This window comes from Capricornis sumatraensis, chromosome 4 (assembly GCF_032405125.1).
Source record: "Capricornis sumatraensis isolate serow.1 chromosome 4, serow.2, whole genome shotgun sequence".
NCBI classification, from domain to species: Eukaryota; Metazoa; Chordata; class Mammalia; order Artiodactyla; family Bovidae; genus Capricornis; species Capricornis sumatraensis.
In genome coordinates, this window is record NC_091072.1 from 151169804 (window position 1) to 151182916 (window position 13113).

The window sequence follows — 13113 nt, forward strand, 5'->3', positions numbered from 1 at the left end:
TTTTATCCTCTTACTTCCTCCCAGCATCATGAACCCCTCTTGCCCAGCCCTGATCCCCAAGGAGCGTGAAGAAGGGGAGAGAGCCCTAGGGGAGGAGAGGGGAGGTTCAGGGTCAAACCGGGCCTGCATCTGCTCCTCTGGAAGCTGGTGCTGGGGGTTGATGGCCGCGGCCATGGGCCGCCCCCCCGCTGAGCACTGTGTGCCCCCGCCCAGGTTCTCTCTGTGCCGCACCGCCGCCTGGTCTGCTGCAGCCGACTCTTCGAGGTGACGGACGTGAACAAACTGCAGAAGCAGGCTGCACACCAGAGGGAGGTGTTCCTCTTCAACGACCTGCTGGTGGTGAGCCAGGAGCTGAGCAGGGAGGGGCTCAGGGACCCCCCCCACCCCCGACCCCGGCCACAGGGTGCTGCACACCCAGTGGCCAATTTCCACAGCCTGGGGCGCGAGGTGGGCATGGCAGACAGGATCATTCCTACTCTGTAGATTATGAAGCCAATGCACAGAGAGCTTATCTGCTCGGGATTCCCGGTCCTGGTGGGAATGGAGTAGGTCCCAGAGCGTCTGCCTCCCCGTCATGATGAGAAACCTGGGGCTGCAGGGTACAGGGCTGCACGTCCGTCTGTCCCACAGCCTGGGAGGTGTCCCACAGTCTGAGAGCAGCCGGTACTGTCCCCGGGTCCAGGGGAATGCTGGCATGTGTGTGTGTGTGCGCGCCCGCACGTGCGTGTGCATGTCTATACATCTATGGGGCATTCAACCTTCGCTCTTCGAACACAGAGCATGTGTGCCAAGTCTCTTCAGTTATGTCTGACTCTCTGCGACCCCGTGGACTGTAGCCCAGCAGGCTTCTCTGACCATGGAATTCTCCAGGCAAGAATACTGGAGTGGGTTGCCATGCCCTCCTTCAGGGGTCTTCCTGATCCAGGGATCGAACCCGAGTCTCTTATGTCTCCTGTGTTGGTAGGTGGGTTCTTTACCACTAGCGCTACCTGGGAGGCCCTTTGAACACAGGCATCCATACAATGACTAGTGAGTGTCAGTTGTGTCCCAGGCATTGTTCTAAGTGCTAGAAAGCAGGGGTGAACAGGATCTGATCTGTATCCTCTCCATCCCCCACCACCCTCTCCATCCATGACTCATCCCAGCACCGCCTCTAACCTTGTTCCACATCTGATGATCACACCCGAGGTCCACCTCCAAAGAGCAGCGGAGTCAACCCACCCACCCATGGAACTCATCTCGCTCCACGCCTCACCTCCATCCCCACCCCCTGACCCACCAGCTGTCTCCCGAGGCCGGGTTCCTTCTGTCTCAGACCCTGACTTTGCTGCTCATTGTCTGGTTGAAAAGCTCCCAGACCTTGCATGACCCCCCCCCTCATTCAGTGCAGAGGTCCCCCACCTCAGAGGTGGCCTGCCCACTCACTGTCCAGTCCTTACACTACTTCATCCTCCAAACACACACCGGGGACTTCCCTGGCGGTCCGGTGGTTGAGACGCTGCCCCGTTAAGAAAAAAAGTGCCAGGTTCTGCCGTCACCTGTGTATGCGTTTTTTCACTGCCTTGCGGCTTGTTATGCGTTAATGGGCCGACCCGTTGATTGACTCATGGATCCCGAGGGTCCTCCTCCCGCAACCCCGGCATCCTGAGGCCGAGATGTTTCTTCTTTCGTTTTGTTTTTGTTTGTTAGAAATGGTGGTCGGGAAGGGGTCTCTAAGGAGGCCGTATTTGAGTCAAGCTCTAAGTGAGGAGGGGCTTCCCAGGTGGCGCTGGTGGTAAAGAACCCGCCTGCCAACACAGGAGACTTAAGAGAGCTGAGTGCCATCCCTGGGATGGGAAGATTCCCCTGGGTAAGGGCATGGCATGGTAAGGACTCTTGCCTGGAGACGTCCATGGACAGAGGAGCCTGGCAGGCCTCAGTCCGTGGGTTCGCAAAGAGTCAGACGCGACTGAAAGAACTTAGCACAGCACTAAGTGAGGAGAGTAGCCGACCGCGCTGGAAGCTGCAAGGAAATGGTGCAGAGACCCACAGTGGGACCCACCCGCCCTGTTCAAGCCACAGAAAGGACGGCTTGGCCTGAGCAGAGCAGGGAGCAGACGAGGTGGGGGTTACAGACCAGGCCAGGAGTCCGGGCTGGCTGTTAGATGCCGTGGGAAGGGTTGCTGAACGGTTTCATGCAGTATATCGTGTGTATACGTATGTGTGCATGCATATGTGTATACGTGTGTGTCAATGTGTCCTGAGTGTGTAAGTCTGTGTCGTGTGTGTATGTGTGTGTGAATGTATCCTAAGTGTATAAGTCTGCCTGGGCGTGCTTGTCCTTTTCTGTGTGTTCACTTGTGTTCACCAGGGCCCCTGGGTGTCTGCCCGTCCAGGTGTGTGAGGCATGTTTATCACACGAGTGCACACCCATCAGTGCACGTCTCTCTCCCTCTCTTGGACAGATTCTCAAACTCTGCCCCAAGAAGAAGAGCTCCTCCACGTACACCTTCTGCAGGTCCGTGGGCCTGCTGGGCATGCAGTTCCACCTCTTTGAGAACGAGTGTAAGTGTCGCCTGTGGATGTGGCCAGGGCTGGGGGAGGGCCCAGGCCTCCGCTGCGGCTGCTCAAGGCCCGTGGCGGCTGGGGTCTGGCTTCCAGATTACTCTCATGGCATCACCCTGGTGACCCCGCTCTCGGGCTCCGAGAAGAAGCTGGTGCTGCATTTCTGCGCCCTGGGCTTGGACGAGATGCAGAAGTTTGTGGAAGACCTGAAGGAGTCCATCGCCGAGGTGACAGAGCTGGAGCAGATCCGGATAGAGTGTAAGGACACGTCACCCCAGGCCCCTGGGTGGCCTGGCTCCGGGAGCAGGGTCGCTCGTAGACAGACACCCCTCTGTGGAGTGAGTGTGGGTGAGCAAGGCCCCTCTGCCTTCCCGAGCCCTCCCCGCCCCCTGCCCCGCCGCGCCATCACGGCTGATGGAGGCTTCACAGTTAAACCGGGGTACGCAAGGGTGTGTGCACGTGTAGCCAGGCTGTGGGGCTCCCTGTGGGCCCCTTGGCCACAGAACTTCACTGGGTTTGAGCCGGACCAGGGAGCGAGCCAGCCCTAAAGACAGGCATGCACACCAAGGCGTCCCAGGCAGATTCTGACCCAGTCTCCCTGGACAGCCTCCTCCCTGATCCAGTTCAGATTCCCACATCACAGCTGGTTGTTTCTCATCTTTCATGCCTTTTAACCTGTAAGGGTCTCCACACTTAATTTTGTCATAACGTCATCTTCCTGAAGAGTCCCGGCTGGCTTTCTGGCCGTCCGTCGCCTTGGAGCCATCTTTCTGTCCTCTAAGGAGTGCCTATTCTCAGTTGCTCTCACTGCTGTTGCTCAGGCCTTGTAGACAATCTCAGGGCTGCTTCATCCATCCAGGTGGTTTACCGGTGGCTTATGGATTCAAGACAAGAGCAGTGACAACCTGCGGTCTCTGCCCACATGCACGCTTTCCTGTCAAGAAGCATTGTGGCAGCTTCAGAGAGCCTTTGAAGGAAAATTAAATAAGAATGGATTCAGAAACTCCAACAGAAAATAAAAAGAGACTCCAGGTCTGCCTTGCATGGCCACTTAGTTGAAAAGTAGTTCTAAATTGGTTTAAACCCCTTAGGCAGGAGGAAAGGCAGTGGGAGCTTTGAGCAGGGTGCCAGTGCGCCAGGCGATGATGTCTCACGAGCATCCTTGGAGCACCTACTGTGTGCCTGGCAGCTTGTTTAGGTGTGCCCAGAGGGAGGCTGCAAGGACTCATGGCTTTACGGAAAACGAGACAGAGCAGTTAAGGGATGTGTCTAAAGTGCATATTAGAAGCAGACGACCCGACAGTTGCACTGGAGTCTGATTCTGAGGTTCACGTAATTTCCTGTCTGAAAATGAGAGGCTAGTTTCTGTCTCTAATTTCCTAAGACAGCAATGAAATCAGGTTAAAACAAGAAACTCTCCCAACCAGCGCATATAACTTAACTCATTAATGCCTGGTGCAGGGAGGGTGTAAATTCCCTTTCTGCTGTAGGTGGGCAGTGTGACTTCAGGGTCATAACAGACTCTTTCCAATGCCATCTTAGCTGTTGGTCTAGAACATTCTCAAGGACACACCCTCACCTTGTCAGAATGTCAGAATGTCCCAGATGCAGCTGGAGAGCCCAGCACCCAAGGCAGGCACCAGCCTGGCTGCACATGGCCACTTTCCCCATCAGCCTGGGAGGAGTGTATCTGCCCCTCTGAGAACAAAGGGGTCAATATCACCAGGATCTGGGCGCTAAGGGTGAATATCCTCTCCTGCTGTTCAGAGGTTGAGGGAAGGGGGGGAGGGCTCACATCTGCTCCTGCTCTTCTGACAGAGAGTAAGGGAAGAAAGCTGAGCAAAGAGGAGGGGTTGCTCAGGAAGGCCGGGAGGAAAGAAAAAAGAAAAAGGAAAACAATCGCCAGCATTCTGTTTATCAAGCCCTTACTACGTGCCTGGCCCCGGGCTGAATGCTGCGCCTGTTGAATGATTTAATTCTTGCCACATCTTTCTAGTAGTTGAGTAGTATAATCTTCATTTTGCAAATAAGGAAACTGGTCAACAGAACTTAAGGAAGTGGTCCCAAATTCACGCGGTCCGTGACAAAACAAGACTGGCACCCAGGTTTCTTGGGCTCCTTGCTGATTTCTCCAAAGCCAAGGCGGCCCCTCTGGGGAGAGAGGAGCAACTCTCGGTTCAGTAAAATTATTGAGTATTGATTGATGGTGTGGTTCAGGCACAAATGGTCCTGGTTTGGGGTTTGCAAGCTGGTGTCCCCAAATTACAGACGACTAGTTGCTAGAATGCGTGCATGTTCAGCTGTGTCTGACTCTTTGCGACTCCCTGAACTGTAGACTGCAAGGCTCCGCTGTCCATGGGATTCTTCAGGCAAGAATACTGGAGTAGGTTGCCATTCCCTTCTCCGGGAGAAGTCCCAACCCTGGGATTGAACCCATGTCTCCTTCTTTGGCAGATGGATTCTTTACCACTGGCACCACCTGGGAAGCCCCCTAGAGAGGCAGAAAATGGAACCCAAGAGAGTAGCTTTGACACAGGGAACTTTAGTGATGTCTCCTGGGAAAGAGGAACTGAGGAGGGATGTAATAACAGCTGTCGAATCCCCAAGGAGGGTAACTGGCCTTTCTCCAGCACCACTGAGGACAGACAGGAAGGAATCAGTTTTTAGTCTAGAGAGAGGAATTAAAGCTGAGTAGCAGGCAGACCAACTCAATGGACATGAGTCTGAGCAAACTCCGGGAGATGGTGAAGGACAGGGAAGCCTGGTGTGCTGCAGTCCATGGGGTGGCAAAGAGTTGGACACCACTGAGCGACTGAACAGCAAAGGGGCAAAGCAGACAGACATCCACCAGGGCCTCGGCGGCTGGGTACTCCCTTCTCGGGGGAGCTCAGCCGGCCGACATGGTGGGCAGACAGGACGGCTCCAGTGGTGGTGAGGCACTAGCTACACCATATGTGCCTTCCACGTCGTCCTAGGAGCTGATGTGTGTTAAGCTCCTGACAAGCCTGAGTACCTTGATGTCTTTTCTCTTGCAACCCTCTTAATGATCCTATGAAGCAGACGCTGTTGTCCCCGTAAGAGAGGCACAGAGAGGTTAAGTAATCCGCCTGAAGCCACGCAGTCGGGCAGCATCGGAGCCAAGATGCAGACCCGGGTGGTCACCCCCTGTTGTCCACCTCGTCCCCCTCCTCTCGGGCTGTCAGAGCAGGGGCTGGCATCCCCGCCTCTGGAGGGGGAACTGAGGCTCCAGCGGGCACTGAACCTGCCATGAAGTGGGGATGTGGGTGCCGTGTGTTCAGGAGCCCCTTCCCCGCTCCCCCCACTCTCCCCCCATCCCTTCTCACCCCTCTGAGTCCAGGTTTCTCTCTGTTCACGGGCTTTTCCATTTCCCAGGGGAGCTGGAGAAGCAGCAAGGAACAAAGACTCTCTCCTTCAAGGCCGGGGGAGCCCAGGGAGACCCGCAGTCCAAGCAAGGGTCGCCCACAGGTGAGTTCCAGACCTGGGGCCCCGCCTGCGTGGAGGCCCCGCCCACACCCCAGCCTTGGGGTCCTGGGGGATTCAGGTGAGGAAGGTGCTGCTCTACATGGCCCAACCTCCTGGGGCCTCAGCAGTGGGAGTGGGTGGAAGGTGAGAGAGAAATGCGTCTACTGACAAAGGGTCACTGTCCTTCTGGAGGTGTCGGGACCCTGGGCCCCTCGCTCTCTGCAGACTACTGGTGCACAGGGTGGGGGCGTCTGCGGTCGGGAGCAGGTAAGAAAGGTGGCCAGAAGGGTGTGGAAATCTTGGTCTGCCTCCTCCAGACCTTTCCCTAAGGGGCCCCCAGCACTCTCTCATCCCAGGCCTGAGTCAGCCTGAAACCCACATGAACCCTCAAACCCAGTGTCTCAAATGGTTTCTCCAGGTTGAATTATTCACTCCGGATGAATTCAGCCAGCTTCGGGTTTTCCGTCACCTGTGGCCATGTTCTGTAGACCTCTTCCTCCCTTCCCTTGGCCCCCCTCCTACTTTTCTGTCCCTGGCCCCTTCCCTTCCCCCACCCTGCAGGGAGAAGATGTGCCTCCAAAGAAAAAAGAATCAGAAGGAGTGGTGGCATGAGAATTAAATCCCAGCCCAACAAACCCTAGCAAACCATCCGGGACTCTTCACTAATTAATTAATTCAGTCATTCATCCTTATAGTAATGAACTCTTATTGAGCGCCTGCTGTGTGCCTCATGCCAAGCCCTGGGAAACCAGGGTCCCAGCAGGACGTCAGTTTGAGCTGAGTCTCCAGTGGGCTCCATGCTGGTCCCAAACCCCGCCCGTTACAGCCACGGCGCCGAGGTGCTGTGACAGCATCACAGGACGGGTCTCACCAGCTGGGAGATGAGATTGGTTTTCCAAGCACGGTTTTTGCTCACGGAGACCCTCACTGTGATGTCTCCTCTGTGTGTGGGTCTGACCCGCCACCGTGAGTTCCTAATCACCTGCCCTGTTGTCAGCCAGCCCCTTTATGTCTACGGTCATAGCACACGCATGTTTTCACAGCTATTTAAACCCCGGAGTCAAACCTCAGCGGTGGCTGATTCCTGAACACCCCGCCCCACTCTCTGCAGCACGGCCTGCAGCTCCTGGCCTCCCCCCACCGCAATGTGCGTCTCCAGGGCCTCATCCATTAGCTCCCTCCCCAGCAGGGTCCTTGGTTCCAAACATTAGCCCAGCTTCCTCTTGTGTTACAGAAAGCAGAGGGGTGGGTATTGCAGGGAGTGGGCGCCCTCCCAGGGATGTGAGAAATCAGAGGGCCCTGGCAGAGGGCTCTAGGATGTTGCTGGGGGTGGGGGAGGGAGTCAGGGGTGACTGAGTTGGAAGAAGTCCTCAAGCTGTCCCTGGGGGTACACAGGGTGTGCCAGGCCCATCAGAGAGCACTCATATATATTAACGCACATATGTGAAATCCGAAAAAAAAAAAATGGTATAGATGATCTTATTTGCAAAGCAGAAATAGAGACATAGAGAACAAATGTATGGATACCAAGGCAGGAAGGAGGGGTGGGATGAATTGGAAGACTGAGATTGACATATATACACTTCTCTGTATAATAGAGATAACTAATGAGAACCTACTCTACAACCCAGGGAACTCTACTCAGGGCTCTGTTGTGACCTGAATGGGAAGGAAATCCAAAAAAAGAGGAGATGTATATATATGTATGGGGCTTTCCAGGTGGCTCAGTGGTGAAGAATTCACCTGCCAATATAGGAGACACAAGAGACGCAGGTTCGATCCCTGGGTCGGGAAGATCCCCTGGAGGAGGAAATGGCAACCCACTCCAGTATTCTTGCCTGGAGGATCCCATGGACAGAGGAGCCTGGCAGGCTACAGTCCGAGAGGTCGCAGAAAGTTGGACACAACTGAGCGATTGAGCAGCAGTGTGTATACGTCTGGGTGATTCACTTTGCTGCAGAAACTAACACAGCATTGTAAAGCTGTACTCCAGTAAAAATTAATGGAAAAGAAAAGCAAGCCCTCATAGATAGGAATTCTTTGGTGGTCCACTGGTCCACACTTCCAATGCAGGGGTCACAGGTCGTTCCCTGGGTCAGGGAACTAAGAACCTACATGCTACGGGACTTGGCCAAAAAAATTAAATGTTTTTTAAAAAGAAATCCCTGGTAGCAATCACAGACTGCTCTTACCTGCACCAGGCTCTGCCTGGGGTGCGTGCAGCTCACTGACTCCTCAGCACTCAGCTCGGTGACAGGAACAAGAAAGGAATGGGGACCCCTCCCTCACGGAGTCTGTGCCACAGACACTCAGGAGCCCCTGGGAGCCGAGAACCAAGGCCTCCTCACAGCCACTCTGCACAATCCATCCGGGGCTCTGATAAGGGTAAAGGAGATTCGACAATATCCAGCAAGGAAAAAATGGGCTCAAAGGGGTGTAGCATCTTGCCCAAGGTCACACAGCTGCTCAGTGGCAGAGCTGGGCTCAGGCACCAAGTCCACTGCCCACACAGTTGTGGGGCCCCTGGAGGATCCAGAAGGATGCCAGGTTGGGAGGTGTGGGGTGGGGTGGGGGGGGTGGGTAGGCAGGGCTTTGTGCAGGAATAGGGCGGTGGAGAGTGAGCCCTGTGCTCTTTGCATTCAAAGCCAAAAGGGAAGCAGCGGCCGCGGGGGAGAAGGCTACGGAGAGCTCGGTGGAGGTGAGTGGAGGCCTGGTCGCCCAGGTGAGTACGTCTGCGTGCCCCACCCTCTTCTCACTGTCTCTGTTGTTTCTCTTCTCAGGTTTTAATCAATGCCTCCCCAGCCCGACTCACCATATTACCAATTTCAAGAGATACAATTAAAAGTTACTGCTAGCATGGGTAATGCCACTCTTCCAGCGCCTAATTAAGCCACAGTGCCCCCTCCAGTTCCCCAGATGCCCAGCCCACTGAGCCCCCCAGGCTGAGCTCCCAGACTAACACGTGCAGATGAAGCCCCCAGCAGGCCCACAGCATCCTTCCATGGTCCCCTAAACCCACCGCCCCGCATATGCTATGGTCCTGATGCTCCATGTCCCCTGTCCCATGTCCTGCCAGCCTCTGTGGAGGGAGCCTGGCCCCTCCGAGAATCACCCCTCAGGTCCAGTCCCTGAGTCGACGCTTCTGGGGAAAGTGGGGGCGGCTGGGAGGATACAGTGTCTGCTCAACACAGCTGAGCCACCCGGAAAGCTGGCCATGGGGTGGGATGTGCCGGAGGAAGTGAGGCAAGGTGGGACTGGGGCTGTCTTAGGGCTTCTCCTGGCGGGGGGCGGTGGGCACTGCTGTGTCTGAAGACCCTCCAAGTTGGAGGGAAGGGACTGGTGGAGTGGCAGGAGCAGCTGGTCCCTGCCAGTCACAGAGCACTGCCTGGGAGGGGGCGTGTAGTCGCCCTGCAAGCCTGGAGACCCCAGCCCTCCCCACTGACTCCCCTTGGACCCCCGTGGGCCCCTCACTCATTTCTGCCAGGCCTCCAGGGCCCCTCATGGTCACACAGAGCCCCCACTCCAAGCTGGAGGAGCCCCCTCTTAGGGCTCTGAGAGAGGAGCCCTGCCCCAGCCCGACTAAGCTTGGGGAAGCCCCAGGAAACCCTCACTCTCCCCATAGCCCCCCACCCCCCACACACCTGTGTCTGGAGGAGGCACCTTCACACGGAGGAGCTTCCTGCCCCAGCAGCTGGCAAGCCCCCAGGGTGGGTATTCCATCCTCCGCGACCACCACCCCCCTGCCCATCTTCCTGCAGCTGCCCGTTCTCCAGCCTTGCAGATAAACACCGCAAGTTACCAGCCCTGCCCATGCCTTCGAGCCCCTGCCCAGGGAGGACCACAGTCTGTGGGCCCTTCGCCCCCTCCTCCCCTGGTCCAGAGGGCCACGTGGCTATCTGCAAGGCTAGCCCCAGGGCCCCTGGCAGCCTCCGCTCCCCTGCACCGAGGGTAGCCTCGCCTCCTCTCTGCTGGACCCCAAGCTCTTGCGTCCCCCGCCCCCCACCCCATCACTGCCTGGCCGCCTGCTGGCAGGCGCTTCTCCAGCTTGTCTGAGCTGTCAGGCTTGCTACTCATGTTCCATCCCTTCCCCTCTCTCTTCTTTCTTTCATCAGCAGGGAGTCGGGAGGGGGGGGTCAGAATGAGAGAATGTTCTGCTGTCACTTCCTGCTTTTCACTTACTAACTATTGAAGATAAGGATGGGCCAGCTTGGGTGGGGCAGAAGGAGGTACAAACAGCAGAGCGGGGATCAGGGACAGGGAGCCGAGGAGGAGGCGCAGGGCGAGACCAGAGCTGCAGCCGGGGCGGGGGCAGGGGGCTCGAGGGTCTGAACCACGGCGGTCAGGTGTTTGCCCCGAGAGGGGCTGCGGTAAAGTCTGGGAGCAGTGAGCAGAAACCTTGACCCCACAGTCTCAGGCCACTTCCTCCCGGGGAATAACTCAGAATAGAGCAGAATAGAGCGGGGAATAACTCAGAATAACTCAAAGCAGGTGGGGAAAAAGCCGCCCCCCACCCCCCAGTGGATGGAAAGAAGCCTCCTGTCCCAGTGAGGGCCACAGAGGACTCCCCAAGAGGGAGGGGGCGCAGCCCTGCTCTGCCCTGTCTGGGCACTGAGGGGCTTGGGGACTGCTTTGTTGGAATAGGGCAGGGAGTAGTGGGGGGAAGAAGCTCAGGCCTAGAAAACGCTGCCAAGGTAAAGGTTGAGAATGGAGAGTAGAGCCCATGGCCTGCAGACCCTGGCAGTGGGGCTTGTGAAAACCAAAGAAGCGGGGCTGGAGTTGGGGGATGAGGAGCAGGACTGGAGAGCCAAGTGACCCGTCAGGGCAGCACCCGGACCCAGGAAGGGGGAAGTCTTGGCATTGCACCTTTTGCCAGGAAATAATAGGGTCAGGACCTGCTGGTTTAGGGCTCTGAGATAGTGTAGGGCAGGGCCATCATGGTTTAGCCTGGCTATAGGGTCCCCTCCTTTGCAGCCTTAGTATTCCCCCATCCTGACCCTGAGAGGTGATGCCCCCAGGACAGTCGGAAGCAACCCCAGAGATAAGGGTCTCAGCCACCCCTGGAAAGGTCCAAGAGTCCAGAAAGGCTTGTGTGTTACATCTACAGGCTGGAGCACTGGAGGGATGAGGAATGAATTAAACTCTCCTCCTTCCAGAATCCTGCTATTTCTTCCACTATCCCTGCTAGCAAGAAAAGGACAGGCTAGTCCCCAGTGTCCTCCATGGGCTGAGGGAGGGACCACCCCCTCACACTCCAACCCAGGGGGAAAAATAGGGGTCCTTTCTGGGTTCCCCCTCTGGCAGCAGGGCAGATTTCTCCAAGACCCAAGTTGGGGCAGAAAGGCAGCTGAGGACCTGACTGTGGCTGGACTCTGCTCTCGAATGTGTGGGCATGGCCCTGGGGAGTCTGGGAGGATGGGGCAGGTCTCTGGACCACCCCTCCGGGTCCCTGGAATTCTGGGGTTTAGACATCTTTGTGATTCTACAGTGATGATGAGGCCTCGCTCTAACAATGCTGGTGGGAGGGGAGGGGCTTGCAAGGCTGAAAGCCACCTGCCTCCTGACCCTGTCCCCGTGTCCCCAACATACCCCTGGGAGACAGGGAAGCGGTAGAGCTACTCCTGCTTTTCCAGCTTGAGGCCCGTGGGGAGGCTGGTGGGCGCTGCCGCGTGGCCCAGGGCCGCCCAGCAGGTCTGTGAGATCACACTGCATAACCTGAGTGCATTGGTCCAACTGCCCACCCCGCAGACAGGAGCTAGGAGGCTCAGCCGGAGCAGAGCATAGCAGTCTCTGGGCTCTGCTCGAGCCCAGCGCCTCTGTCTGGCAGCCAGGTGCCCTCTAGGTGGCGGAGAAACGGGGAGTGGGGCCGGCGAACCCCTCGTGGGCACAGGAGCTGGGAAAGGGTGCGGGGGTGGGCGGGGAGGGAGGCCAGTCCCAGCAGCTGGGAATTAGTCTTGTAACATTTCATACTTCTCTGGCTGTTTCTAAACTAGGTGTCAATTCACAACAGGCTTCAGGTGTCCCCACACAGCTCCGGGCCGGGGGCCGAGAGGGGAGCGCCATTGCCAGACCTGCAGCCTAGCCCCTCGAGGGAGCAGCCGCCACCGCCGCCGCCGCCGCCCACGCCCCCCGGGACCCTGGTGCAGTGCCAGCAGATAGTCAAGGTCATTGTTCTGGACAAGCCCTGCCTGGCCCGTATGGAGCCCCTCCTGAGCCAGGCCCTCTCCTGCTATGCCCCAGCCTCCTCCGACTCCTGCGGCTCCACGCCCCTGGGTGGCCCAGGCTCCCCGGTCAAGGTGGTCCACCGGCCCCCGCTGCCCCCGCCCCCACCCCCCTACAACCACCCACACCAGTTCTGCCCGCCTGGCTCCCTGCTGCACCAACGTCGCTGCTCCAGCGGCTCCAGGAGCCTGGTGTAGACACGCCCCCCCTTCCCCACACTGCTGTCGCAGAGGGAGGGGGCCACGCCAGGGCCCCCACTGCCCCTCCGCCCGCTGCTCCCCACGCCCGGCACGCTGCGTTCCTGGTCACCCATCACTGTCATTTTGGAGAGAGAATTCCTGTCCCTGGCACCTGGTTTGCTCGGCCCAAACTTCTGTTCCTCAGTTGAGCAGCCCTCCCCTCCAATCTGCCGGCCTCCCTGGCTCTCCAGGGCCCCACCCAGCCTGGCACAGCTAGGCCTCTTCTACCCTGACCACCCCTCCAGCCTCTTGGGCCAGGGATTGAGGGCGACAGGAACTGAGGGCCTAACCAGCTTCCTGGGCCGGGTCTGCCAGGCCCTGGCCCTCAGGCAGGGCAGGCAGGTGTGACAGCTATGGGCTGGCACCTGAGCCTCGCACGGAAGGTGGTCTGGCTCCTGCCCCAGCACTGGGCACGCCACACTGGGTGGGGGCCAGTTGGCCCTGGATCCCTGGAGCAGCCAGATCAGGGGGAGGCCTGGGGAAAGGGGTGGGTCTCTCTGATGCCCCTCCCCGCCCCTCAGCCCAGCCGTCTCAGGAGGCCCCTCCTCTGTGCCCCGGGACGTTGACCCATCTGGCCCTGGGCGGGGCTGCGGGGGAGATTCTCCTGCTTCCTCAGGGGCTGGGGCAC

At 57.9% G+C, this 13113-nt stretch overlaps 1 protein-coding gene across 2 annotated transcripts in view; it reads left to right on the top strand.

Moving 5' to 3' along the window:
• The window catches only part of IQSEC3 (IQ motif and Sec7 domain ArfGEF 3), an 86930-nt gene extending 74487 nt beyond the window's left edge, over positions 1-12443 (top strand). The window contains exons 9-14 of one of the 2 annotated variants that reach the window (XM_068971147.1): positions 214-339; positions 2445-2544; positions 2641-2802; positions 5938-6030; positions 8673-8725; positions 12018-12443. In XM_068971147.1, coding sequence (XP_068827248.1) covers positions 214-339; positions 2445-2544; positions 2641-2802; positions 5938-6030; positions 8673-8725; positions 12018-12443 — 960 coding nt within the window. Of the gene's footprint in view, positions 1-213; positions 340-2444; positions 2545-2640; positions 2803-5937; positions 6031-8672; positions 8726-8807; positions 8883-12017 lie in introns of those variants that run through there. The other variant, XM_068971148.1, reaches the window with a different exon arrangement.
• The last annotated feature ends 670 nt before the right edge of the window (positions 12444-13113 follow it).